The sequence below is a fragment of the Salvelinus alpinus genome, chromosome 5, assembly GCF_045679555.1.
Source record: "Salvelinus alpinus chromosome 5, SLU_Salpinus.1, whole genome shotgun sequence".
In the NCBI taxonomy this organism is placed as follows: Eukaryota; Metazoa; Chordata; class Actinopteri; order Salmoniformes; family Salmonidae; genus Salvelinus; species Salvelinus alpinus.
Window position 1 is genome coordinate 3711877 of NC_092090.1, and position 13900 is coordinate 3725776.

General features: G+C 50.6%; 1 protein-coding gene across 1 annotated transcript in view; it reads right to left on the reverse strand.

Moving 5' to 3' along the window:
- The window catches only part of cep89 (centrosomal protein 89), a 159796-nt gene that overhangs the window by 6946 nt on the left and 138950 nt on the right, over window positions 1-13900 (reverse strand). The window contains exon 19 of the mRNA XM_071400389.1: window positions 8925-9094. Within this exon, the coding sequence (XP_071256490.1) occupies window positions 8925-9094 (170 nt within the window). The remainder of the gene's footprint in view (window positions 1-8924; window positions 9095-13900) is intronic.

A 13900-nucleotide genomic window follows, 5' to 3' on the forward strand; every position in this document is an offset into this window, starting at 1 on the left:
AGCTGCCACTGCACCAGGAGCCTTTCCATTTCACCAGCTGCCACTGCACCAGGAGTCTCTCCATTTCACCAGCTGCCACTGCACCAGGAGTCTCTCCATTTCACCAGCTGCCACTGCACCAGGAGCCTCTCCATTTCACCAGCTGCCACTGCACCAGGAGCCTCTCCATTTCACCAGCTGCCACTGCACCAGGATGTCTCTCCCTCCCTGATCCCCTCCCTCCCTCCTTCATGCCTTCCTTCCCTCTCCTCTCCCTCCTCCTCCTTCCCCTCCACCTCTCCCCCCCTCCTCTCCCTCCTCCTTCCCTCCTCTCCCTTCTTACCCTCCCCCTTCCTTTCCTCCTCTCCCTCCTCTCCCTCCTTACCCTACCCCCCCCCCCCCCCTCCTCCTCTCCCTCCCTCCTCCTCTCCTCCTCTCCCTCGTCCTGGGGTGAAACGCCAGGTTATTTGAGAGTGGATTGAGCTGCTGAATATGAGGCTGAAACACCCCTATCCCCTTACTGCTGTTGGTGTAACCCATGGGGATTGGTAACCTTTCACAGGAGGAGGAAAAGGTAGACGTATTGTTCAGATCCAGTCTGGCTGTGAGGGAGGAATAGGAAGGCCTATTGATCCAGTCTGGCTGTCAGGGAGGAATAGGAAGGCCTATTGATCCAGTCTGGCTGTCAGGGAGGAATAGGAAGGCCTATTGATCCAGTCTGGCTGTCAGGGAGGAATAGGAAGGCCTATTGATCCAGTCTGGCTGTCAGTGAGGAATAGGAAGGCCTATTGATCCAGTCTGGCTGTCAGGGAGGAATAGGAAGGCCTATTGATCCAGTCTGGCTGTGAGGGAGGAATAGGAAGGCCTATTCATCCAGTCTGGCTGTCAGGGAGGAATAGGAAGGCCTATTGATCCAGTCTGGCTGTCAGGGAGGAATAGGAAGGCCTATTGATCCAGTCTGGCTGTCAGGGAGGAATAGGAAGGCCTATTGATCCAGTCTGGCTGTCAGGGAGGAATAGGAAGGCCTATTGATCCAGTCTGGCTGTCAGGGAGGAATAGGAAGGCCTATTGATCCAGTCTGGCTGTCAGGGAGGAATAGGAAGGCCTATTGATCCAGTCTGGCTGCGTGGGAGGAATAGGAAGGCCTATTGATCCAGTCTGGCTGCGTGGGAGGAATAGGAAGGCCTATTGATCCAGTCTGGCTGTCAGGGAGGAATAGGAAGGCCTATTGATCCAGTCTGGCTGTCAGGGAGGAATAGGAAGGCCTATTGATCCAGTCTGGCTGTCAGGGAGGAATAGGAAGGCCTATTGATCCAGTCTGGCTGTGAGGGAGGAATAGGAAGGCCTATTGATCCAGTCTGGCTGTGAGGGAGGAATAGGAAGGCCTATTGATCCAGTCTGGCTGTCAGGGAGGAATAGGAAGGCCTATTGATCCAGTCTGGCTGTCAGGGAGGAATAGGAAGGCCTATTGATCCAGTCTGGCTGTGAGGGAGGAATAGGAAGGCCTATTGATCCAGTCTGGCTGTCAGGGAGGAATAGGAAGGCCTATTGATCCAGTCTGGCTGTGAGGGAGGAAGAGGAAGGCCTATTGATCCAGTCTGGCTGTCAGGGAGGAATATGAAGACCTATTGATCCAGTCTGGCTGTCAGGGAGGAAAAGGAAGGCCTATTGATCCAGTCTGGCTGTCAGGGAGGAATAGGAAGGCCTATTGATCCAGTCTGGCTGTCAGGGAGGAATAGGAAGGCCTATTGATCCAGTCTGGCTGTCAGGGAGGAATAGGAAGGCCTATTGATCCAGTCTGGCTGTCAGGGAGGAATAGGAAGGCCTATTGATCCAGTCTGGCTGTCAGGGAGGAATAGGAAGGCCTATTGATCCAGTCTGGCTGTCAGGGAGGAATAGGAAGGCCTATTGATCCAGTCTGGCTGTCAGGGAGGAATAGGAAGGCCTATTGATCCAGTCTGGCTGTCAGGGAGGAATAGGAAGGCCTATTGACCCAGTCTGGCTGCGTGGGAGGAATAGGAAGGCCTATTGATCCAGTCTGGCTGTCAGGGAGGAATAGGAAGGCCTATTGATCCAGTCTGGCTGTCAGGGAGGAATAGGAAGGCCTATTGATCCAGTCTGGCTGTGAGGGAGGAATAGGAAGACCTATTGATCCAGTCTGGCTGTCAGGGAGGAATAGGAAGGCCTATTGATCCAGTCTGGCTGTCAGGGAGGAATAGGAAGGCCTATTGTTAAGTCAGCAGCATGACGTCCATCACATTAGCTAATTACCCGTGTTCTGTCCTGTGGTCTGGTGATGTGACCTGGTCTCTGCAGCCTCACACACACACTCACACACACACAGTGTTGTCGTCAGTAGTTAACTACCTGTGGTCTTGTGACATGACCTGGTCTCTGTCCCTGCAGCCTCACACACACACACACACACACACACACACACACACACACACACACACACACACACACACACACACACACACACACACACACACACACACACACACACACACACACACACACACACACACACACACACACACACACACACACCGTCACACACTAGTGCTGTCGTCAGTAGTTAACTACCTGTGGTTCTGTGACATGACCTGGCCTCTGTCTCTGCAGCCACACACACACACACACACACACACACACACTAGCGCTGTCGTCAGTAGTTAACTACCTGTGGTCCTGTGACATGACCAGGGCTCTGTCTCTGTCACACATTTAAGAGTGACTCATCGTTCCAAATCACCCGCGGCAACGCAGAACGTCACTGGTAAAGAGCCTTTATCTTCATCAGAGGAAGACGGGGGAGAGAGGGGAGAGAGGAGGGGACAGGGGAGAGAGGAGGGGGGAGGGGACGGGGGAGAGAGGAGTGGACGAGGGAGAGAGGAGTGGACGGGGAGAGAGGAGGGGACAGGGGAGAGAGGAGGGGAGAGTGGAGGGGACAGGGGAGAGAGGAGGGGACAAGGGAGAGAGGAGGGGACAAAGGGACAGGGGATGGGAGAGGGGGATGGGAGAGGGGGACAGGGGAGAGAGTAGGGGACAGGGGAGAGAGGAGGGGACAGGGGAGTGGAAAGAGGGACAGGGGATGGGAGAGGGGGACAGGGGAGAGGGAAGAGGGATGGGAGAGGGGGACAGGACAGAGGGACAGTGGAGAGAGGAGGGGACAGGGGAGTGGAAAGGGGGACAGGGGAGTGGAGAGGGGGACAGGGGAGAGGGGAGAGGGAAGAGGGATGGGAGAGGGGGACAGGACAGGAGGGAACGCCCAAAGACCAAAAGATGCCAGATTGCTGCCGGTGTGGACAGTGGTCTTAGCTGTCCACTGAATAATCAACCATTTAGACCAGTACATGGCCGGGTTGCTACTGGCGTGGACAGTGGTCTTAGCTGTCCACTGAATAATCAACCATTTAGACCAGTACATGGCCGGGTTGCTACTGGCGTGGACAGTGGTCTTAGCTGTCCACTGAATAATCAACCATTTAGACCAGTACATGGCCGGGTTGCTACTGGCGTGGACAGCGGTCTTAGCTGTCCACTGAATAATCAACCATTTAGACCAGTACATGGCCGGGTTGCTACTGGCGTGGCCACACAAGAACATTCCGTCTGTTTAACTACCCCAGTCTAGTAAACTCGACCGAGGACCACCACGTGTGTACCTTTTGAAGGATGCAGTCTAACGGAGACGAGAGGGGGCAAAACATTCACCTTCCACCACCGTGTGGTCTGATGTATCCATTCTAACAGACACTTCCAGAACAAAGGAAACCCACTACAACTAATAAGGACATGGTGACCTCTGGTGGACAACCAGAGACTTACACAACCAGAGACTTTCTGTCGAACTATTCGTCACAGACGGATCGGGCGATTTCAACAGAGAGACGGCAAAGACATTCAAGCGTAAATATGTACTTTGCATTTCTAAATCCGAATGAGCGGTTGTTGGGGTGCTAACTATCCATATTTACGATGAGGGTATTATTCAACTGTATGTACGAAAGTTGAATTCCTTTGTCGCTCTTTCGTTCCCCACCCCTTTTCATTGTGTAACAAGCCGTCATATAGGGTTAGTCCACTAGGTACTTTTCATTGTGTAACAAGCCGTCATATCGGGTTAGTCCACTAGGGACCTTTCATTGTGTAACAAGCCGTCATATCGGGTTAGTCCACTAGGGACTTTTCATTGTGTAACAAGCCGTATTATAGGGTTATTCCACTAGGGACTTTTCATTGTGTAACAAGCCGTCATATCGGGTTAGTCCACTAGGGACTTTTCATTGCACCATGTTAGTAATCAGTGTATAATCTATCCTGTGTGTGTGTTTATGTAATTCTGTGTGATCATTTAGTAAATAAATAATTCAGCCAATTTGTGGTTCGTGCAGATTTATAGGATATTACGACGTTCACAATGAGACTGAAATAGGAGCAAATGAAGGATGGATGACAGTATATCAACATATTCAGATTTTCGGGGGGTTAATTCGGGAAACTGTAACTTGTTAAAATAAACTTTTTCCGTGGTGCCCCAAATTACTACTTAATTAATTGTTATATGATTAATTTAAATCGCGTAATAATTGGATGAATAGCCGTCATCGCATTAATGGTAGTCACGTCACAGACTACATCCACATTAACGGTAGTCATGTCACGACACAGACTACATCCACATTAACGGTAGTCACGTCACGACACAGACTACATCCACATTAACGGTAGTCACGTCACGACACAGACTACATCCACATTAACGGTAGTCACGACACAGACTACATCCACATTAACGGTAGTCACGTCACGACACAGACTACATCCACATTAACGGTAGTCACGACACAGACTACATCCACATTAACGGTAGTCACGACACAGACTACATCCACATTAATGGTAGTCACGTCACGACACAGACTACATCCACATTAACGGTAGTCACGTCGCGACACAGACTACATCCACATTAACGGTAGTCACGACACAGACTACATCCACATTAACGGTAGTCACGTCACGACACAGACTACATCCACATTAACGGTAGTCACGTCACGTCACAGACTACATCCACATTAACGGTAGTCACGTCACGACACAGACTACATCCACATTGACGGTAGTCACGACACAGACTACATCCACATTAACGGTAGTCACGTCACAGACTACATCCACATTAACGGTAGTCACGTCACGACACAGACTACATCCACATTAACGGTAGTCACGTCACGACACATACTACACCCACATTAACGGTGGTCACGTCACGACACAGACTACATCCACATTAACGGTGGTCACGACACAGACTACATCCACATTAACGGTAGTCACGTCACGACACAGACTACATCCACATTAACGGTAGTCATGTCACGACACAGACTACATCCACATTAACGGTAGTCACGACACAGACTACATCCACATTAACGGTAGTCACGACACAGACTACATCCACATTAACGGTAGTCACGACACAGACTACATCCACATTAACGGTAGTCACGGCACGACACAGACTACATCCACATTAACGGTAGTCACGACACAGACTACATCCACATTAACGGTAGTCACGTCACGACACAGACTACATCCACATTAACGGTAGTCACGTCACAGACTACATCCACATTAACGGTAGTCACGTCACGACACAGACTACATCCACATTAACGGTAGTCACGACACAGACTACATCCACATTAACGGTAGTCACGTCACGACACAGACTACATCCACATTAACGGTAGTCACGACACAGACTACATCCACATTAACGGTGGTCACGTCACAGACTACATTCACATTAACGGTAGTCACGACACAGACTACATCCACATTAACGGTAGTCATGTCACGACACAGACTACATCCACATTAACGGTAGTCACGTCACGACACAGACTACATCCACATTAACGGTAGTCACGACACAGACTACATCCACATTAACGGTAGTCACGACACAGACTACATCCACATTAATGGTAGTCACGTCACAGACTACATCCACATTAACGGTAGTCACGTCACGACACAGACTACATCCACATTAACGGTAGTCACGTCACGACACAGACTACATCCACATTAACGGTAGTCACGACACAGACTACATCCACATTAACGGTAGTCACGTCACAGACTACATCCACATTAACGGTAGTCACGTCACGACACAGACTACATCCACATTAACGGTAGTCACGTCACGACAGACTACATCCACATTAACGGTAGTCATGTCACGACACAGACTACATCCACATTAACGGTAGTCACGGCACGACACAGACTACATCCACATTAACGGTAGTCACGACACAGACTACATCCACATTAACGGTAGTCACGTCACGACACAGACTACATCCACATTAACGGTAGTCACGACACAGACTACATCCACATTAACGGTAGTCACGTCACAGACTACATCCACATTAACGGTAGTCACGTCACAGACTACATCCACATTAACGGTAGTCACGTCACGACACAGACTACATCCACATTAACGGTAGTCATGACACAGACTACATCCACATTAACGGTAGTCACGTCACGTCACAGACTACATCCACATTAACGGTAGTCACGACACAGACTACATCCACATTAACGGTAGTCACGTCACGACACAGACTACATCCACATTAACGGTAGTCACGACACAGACTACATCCACATTAACGGTAGTCACGTCACGTCACAGACTACATCCACATTAACGGTAGTCACGACACAGACTACATCCACATTAACGGTAGTCACGTCACGTCACAGACTACATCCACATTAACGGTAGTCACGACACAGACTACATCCACATTAACGGTAGTCACGTCACGTCACAGACTACATCCACATTAACGGTAGTCACGACACAGACTACATCCACATTAACGGTAGTCACGTCACGACATAGACTACATCCACATTAACGGTAGTCACGTCACGACACAGACTACATCCACATTAACGGTAGTCACGACACAGACTACATCCACATTAACGGTAGTCACGTCACGACACAGACTACATCCACATTAACGGTAGTCACGTCAAGTCACAGACTACATCCACTACTAGAAAAGTCATCCATCACAAATGTAATAAAGAGCATCAAAAATAAACACAATTATTCAAATATAAACTACTAAAGCTGCGTTACGATGATGAGAGCATTCTAGACTAAAGGTCTCTCCCCATAGATAGACAGACAGACAGATACACAGACAGACCGATGGACAGACAGGCACACAGACAGACAAATAGATCGATGGACAGATGGACAGACAGTCACAGTCAGATAGACCGATGGACAGACGGACAGACAAATAGACAGACAGCCAGCCAGCCAGACACACAAACAGACAGACAAATAGACCGATGGACAGACAGACAGACAAATAGACCGATGGACAGACAGCCAGCCAGTCAGACACACAGACAAATAGACAGATGGACAGACGGACAGACAAATAGAACGATGGACAGCCAGACAGACAGCCAGACAGACAGTCACAGCCAGACAGACAGACAGACAGGCAGACAGATGAACCGACTGATAGACAGACAGACCGACCGACTGACTGATGGACAGACAATCACAAACAGACAGACAATCAGACAGGGCAACTCCATCTCAGGGAGACATTGATCAAGCCAAATCGACATACAGACAGACAGGACATCTCAGGGAGACATTGATCAAGCCAAATCGACATTGATAATATAATTGAATGCGCTCAGTATCGCCCAAATCAAATCACTCAAACTTTCTCTGTTGCCGCGTCATCGTCCTCCTGCTCTGTACTGTAGGAGGCTTGGGGAATATTGGATCAATTCTGTCATGCTACTGTTAAAATAACTGAATTTAGATGGTTCATGCTATTTTAATGTTGAACCAACGAGAGAGAGAGAGAGAGAGAAAGGGCAGGGAAAGAGGAGAGAGAGGGAGAGAAAGGGGAGGGAAAGAGGAGAGAGAGAGAGAGAGAGAGAGGGAGAGAAAGGGCAGGGAAAGAGGAGAGAGAGCGATAGAGAGGGGGAGAAAGGGGAGGGAAAGAGGAAAGAGAGAGAGAAAGGGCAGGGAAAGAGGAGAGGGAGAGAAAGGGGGGGAAAGTGGAGAGAGAGAAAGGGGAGGGAAAGTGGAGAGAGAGCGAGGGAGAGAAAGGGCAGGGAAAGCGGAGCGAGTGAGATAGAGAGAGGGCAGGGAAAGCAGAGAGAGAGAGAGAGAGAAAGGGGAGGGAAAGAGAGGAGAGCATTAAAGAGCGAGAGAAAGCGAGAGAGAGAGCACTAAAGAAAGACAATTGAGGACATCAGAAAGAGAGGGAGCAGCAGCGAGAAAGAAAACAACAGCATTAAGAGAACAACAGAGAGAGAGAGAGAGTGACAGAGAGAGGGAGTGACTGAGAAAGAGAGGAAGCAACACCGAGAGAGAACAGACAGAGAGACACAGAGAGGAAGAGTGACAGAGAGAGAGACAGAGAAACAGTCTGTTGCTGTTCCGTCTTGCCCAGGCAGAAGCGCTTGCTGACTCCCCCTCCTCCCCACCTTCCCCTCCCTCTTGCCCAGGCAGAAGCGCTTGCTGACTCCCCCTCCTCCCCACCTTCCCCTCCCTCTTGCCCAGGCAGAAGTGCTTGCTGACTCCCCCTCCTCCCCACCTTCCCCTCCCTCTTGCCCAGGCAGAAGCGCTTGCTGACTCCCCCTCCTCCCCACCTTCCCCTCTCTCTGGGGGCCTGTCATTGGTTTGTGTTGCTAGTGACTCGGCTGCCTGCCTGCTCACTACTCCTGCCTGTGTGTGACTCGGCTACTGTCTCTCTCTGCCTGCCTGTTTCTCTGACTGGCTGCCTGTCTGTCTGGTTCTCTGACTGTCTGCCTGTTTCCCTGGCTGAGTAGCTGCCTGGCTGGCTGCCTGGTACCTTTTCTGCTGCAGCACTCCGTCCAGGTCCTGCTGTTTGTCTCGTAGAAGCCTCTGGAGGTGCTGTATCTCTGTCTGGTAGGAGGCAGCCCTCCCTGCAAAGTCCTCCTCCTGCTCCACCAGCCGCTGGCCCAGAACCCCCAGGCTGCAGGCTGCCTGCTTCTTGTACACCTGGAGAGAGAGAGGAGGAGAGGAGACGGTTAGACGGCTGGAGGGGAGAGAAGGAGACAGTCAGACCGCTGCCTGCTCCTGGAGAGAGAGAGAGAGAGAGAGGAGGAGACAGTCAGACCACTGCCTGCTCCTGTAGAGAGAGAGAGGAGGAGAGGAGGAGAGGAGGAGACAGTCAGACCGCTGCCTGCTCCTGTAGAGAGAGAGAGAGAGAGAGGAGGAGAGGAAGCGGTTAGACTGCCGGCTCCCTGGGAGAGAGAGGAGACCCTGTCAGGGGGATGGCTCCACCACAGAACGGACATTTAGCACCGCCACTACTACCAGCACCTTGAGGAGCATAGGAGAACTAAGGATATTAAGTACTCAGACACTGGAACACTGGAGTACTCAGCCACTGGACCACTGTAGTACTCAGACACTGGACCACTGGAGTACTCAGACACTGGACCACTGGAGTACCCAGACACTGGACCACTGGAGTACTCAGACACTGGACCACTGGAGTACTCAGCCACTGGACCACTGTAGTACTCAGACACTGGACCACTGGAGTACCCAGACACTGGACCACTGTGGTACTCAGCCACTGGACCACTGTAGTACTCAGACACTGGACCACTGGAGTACCCAGACACTGGACCACTGTGGTACTCAGACACTGGACCACTGTAGTACTCAGACACTGGAGTACTCAGACACTGGAACACTGTAGTACTCAGACACTGGACCACTGTAGTACTCAGCCACTGGACCACTAGAGTACTCAGACACTGGACCATTGGAGTACTCAGACACTGGACCATTGGAGTACTCAGACACTGGACCATTGGAGTACTCAGACACTGGACCACTGGAGTACCCAGACACTGGACCACTGGAGTACTCAGCCACTGGACCACTGTATACTCAGCCACTGGACCACTGTGTTACTCAGACACTGGACCATTGGAGTACTCAGACACTGGACCACTGGAGTACTCAGACACTGGAGTACTCAGACAAAGGACCACTGGAGTACTCAGACACTGGACCACTGTAGTACCCAGACACTGGACCACTGGACCACTGGAGTACTCAGACACTGGAGTACTCAGACAAAGGACCACTGGAGTACTCAGCCACTGGACCACTGTACACTCAGCCACTGGACCACTGTAGTACTCAGCCACTGGACCACTGGAGTACTCAGACACTGGACCACTGTAGTACTCAGCCACTGGACCACTAGAGTACTCAGACACTGGACCATTGGAGTACTCAGACACTGGACCATTGGAGTACTCAGACACTGGACCACTGGAGTACTCAGACACTGGACCACTGGAGTACCCAGACACTGGACCACTGGAGTACTCAGCCACTGGACCACTGTATACTCAGCCACTGGACCACTGTAGTACTCAGCCACTGGACCACTGGAGTACTCAGACACTGGACTACTGGAGTACCCAGACACTGGACCACTGGAGTACTCAGACACTGGACCATTGGAGTACTCAGACACTGGACCACTGGACCACTGGAGTACTCAGACACTGGAGTACTCAGACAAAGGACCACTGGAGTACTCAGACACTGGACCACTGTAGTACCCAGACACTGGACCACTGGACCACTGGAGTACTCAGACACTGGAGTACTCAGACAAAGGACCACTGGAGTACTCAGCCACTGGACCACTGTACACTCAGCCACTGGACCACTGTAGTACTCAGCCACTGGACCACTGGAGTACTCAGACACTGGACCACTGTAGTACCCAGACACTGGACCACTGGAGTACTCAGACAAAGGACCACTGGAGTACTCAGCCACTGGACCACTGTATACTCAGCCACTGGACCACTGTAGTACTCAGCCACTGGACCACTGTAGTACTCAGACACTGGACCACTGGATTACTCAGACAACGGACCTACTGCAGGGTAAGGTACGGATTTGGGGAAGGGAGAGAGAGGAGGGGTACTTGTTTTAACTTCTAATGTGTGTGTTAGTGTGATTATCTTAGTGTGTGTGTGTGAGAGCACATAGAGGTGCAGTTATCCACTGTCTCACAGCCCAGCCAGGCATTCATAAACTTCATCCACTGTCTCACAGCCCAGCAAGGCATTGATAAACTTCATCCACTGTCTCACAGCCCAGCCAGGCATTCATAAACTTCATCCACTGTCCCACAGCCCAACCAGACATTCATAAACTTCATCCACTGTCCCACAGCCCAGCCAGGTATTCATAAACTTCATCCACTGTCTCACAGCCCAGCCAGGCATTCATAAACTTTATCCACTGTCTCACAGCCCAGCCAGGCATTCATAAACTTCATCCACTGTCTCACAGCCCAGCCAGGCATTCATAAACTTCATCCACTGTCCCACAGCCCATCCAGGCATTCATAAACTTTATCCACTGTCTCACAGCCCATCCAGGCATTCATAAACTTCATCCACTGTCTCACAGCCCATCCAGGCATTCATAAACTTCATCCACTGTCTCACAGCCCATCCAGGCATTCATAAACTTTATCCACTGTCTCACAGCCCAGCCAGGCATTCATAAACTTCATCCACTGTTTCACAGCCCAGCCAGGCATTCATAAACTTCATCCACTGTCTCACATCCCAGCCAGGCATTCATAAACTTCATCCACTGTCCCACAGCCCAGCCAGGCATTCATAAACTTCATCCACTGTCCCACAGCCCAGCCAGACCTTCATAAACTTCATCCACTGTCCCACAGCCCAGCCAGACCTTCATAAACTTCATCCACTGTCCCACAGCCCAGCCAGACATTCATAAACTTCATCCACTTTCTCACAGCCCAGCCAGACCTTCATAAACTTCATCCACTGTCTCACAGCCCAGCCAGACATTCATAAACTTCATCCACTTTCTCACAGCCCAGCCAGACATTCATAAACTTCAACCACTGTCTCACATCCCAGCCAGGCATTCATAAATGTAATCTATCCCAGAAAAGGTGTCTAGATATTATTTCCCCATCCTTCTTGCCTAGCATTTGGTTTGGTACAGCGAGGGTTAATAAAAGCCTACCTTTGCTTGTGCAATATGTTGCTGGTAGACAGAGAAGGAGAGCTGGTAGAGACAGAAGGAGAGACAGAAGGAGAGACAGAGAAGGAGAGAGAAGGAGTGAGAAGGAGAAAGAGGGAGAGAGAAAGGAGAGACAGAAGGAGAGACAGAAGGAGAAAGAGGGAGAGAAGGAGAGAAGGAGAGAAAGGAGAGACAGAAGGAGAGACAGAGAAGGAGAGAGAAGGAGTGAGAAGGAGAAAGAGGGAGAGAAGGAGAGAGAAGGAGTGAGAAGGAGAGTTGGTTCCATTGTCCCCAGCAGCAGAACACTACACTAGGTTCCATTGTCCCCAGCAGAACACTACACTAGGTTCCATTGTCCCCAGCAGCACACTACACTAGGTTCCATTGTCCCCAGCAGCACACTACACTAGGTTCCATTGTCCCCAGCAGAACACTACACTAGGTTCCATTGTCCCCAGCAGAACACTACACTAGGTTCCATTGTCCCCAGCAGAACACTACACTAGGTTCCATTGTCCCCAGCAGCACACTACACTAGGTTCCATTGTCCCCAGCAGCACACTACACTAGGTTCCATTGTCCCCAGCAGAACACTACACTAGGTTCCATTGTCCCCAGCAGAACACTACACTAGGTTCCATTGTCCCCAGCAGAACACTACACTAGGTTCCATTGTCCCCAGCAGCAGAACACTACACTAGGTTCCATTGTCCCCAGCAGAACACTACACTAGGTTCCATTGTCCCCAGCAGAACACTACACTAGGTTCCATTGTCCCCAGCAGAACACTACACTAGGTTCCATTGTCCCCAGCAGAACACTACACTAGGTTCCATTGTCCCCAGCAGAACACTACACTAGGTTCCATTGTCCCCAGCAGAACACTACACTAGGTTCCATTGTCCCCAGCAGCACACTACACTAGGTTCCATTGTCCCCAGCAGCACACTACTCTGGGTTCCATTGTCCCCAGCAGCAGAACACTACACTAGGTTCCATTGTCCCCAGCAGAACACTACACTAGGTTCCATTGTCCCCAGCAGAACACTACACTAGGTTCCATTGTCCCCAGCAGAACACTACACTAGGTTCCATTGTCCCCAGCAGAACACTACACTAGGTTCCATTGTCCCCAGCAGCAGAACACTACACTAGGTTCCATTGTCCCCAGCAGAACACTACACTAGGTTCCATTGTCCCCAGCACCACACTACACTAGGTTCCATTGTCCCCAGCAGCACACTACACTAGGTTACATTGTCCCCAGCAGAACACTACACTAGGTTCCATTGTCCCCAGCAGCACACTACACTAGGTTCCATTGTCCCCAGCAGAACACTACACTAGGTTCCATTGTCCCCAGCAGAACACTACACTAGGTTCCATTGTCCCCAGCAGAACACTACACTAGGTTCCATTGTCCCCAGCAGAACACTACACTAGGTTCCATTGTCCCCAGCAGAACACTAAACTAGATTACATTGTCCCCAGCAGAACACTACACTAGGTTCCATTGTCCCCAGCAGAACACTACACTAGGTTCCATTGTCCCCAGCAGAACACTACACTAGGTTCCATTGTCCCCAGCAGCAGAACACTACACTAGGTTCCATTGTCCCCAGCAGAACACTACACTAGGTTCCATTGTCCCCAGCAGAACACTACACTAGGTTCCATTGTCCCCAGCAGCAGAACACTACACTAGGTTCCATTGTCCCCAGCAGAACACTACACTAGGTTCCATTGTCCCCAGCAGAACAC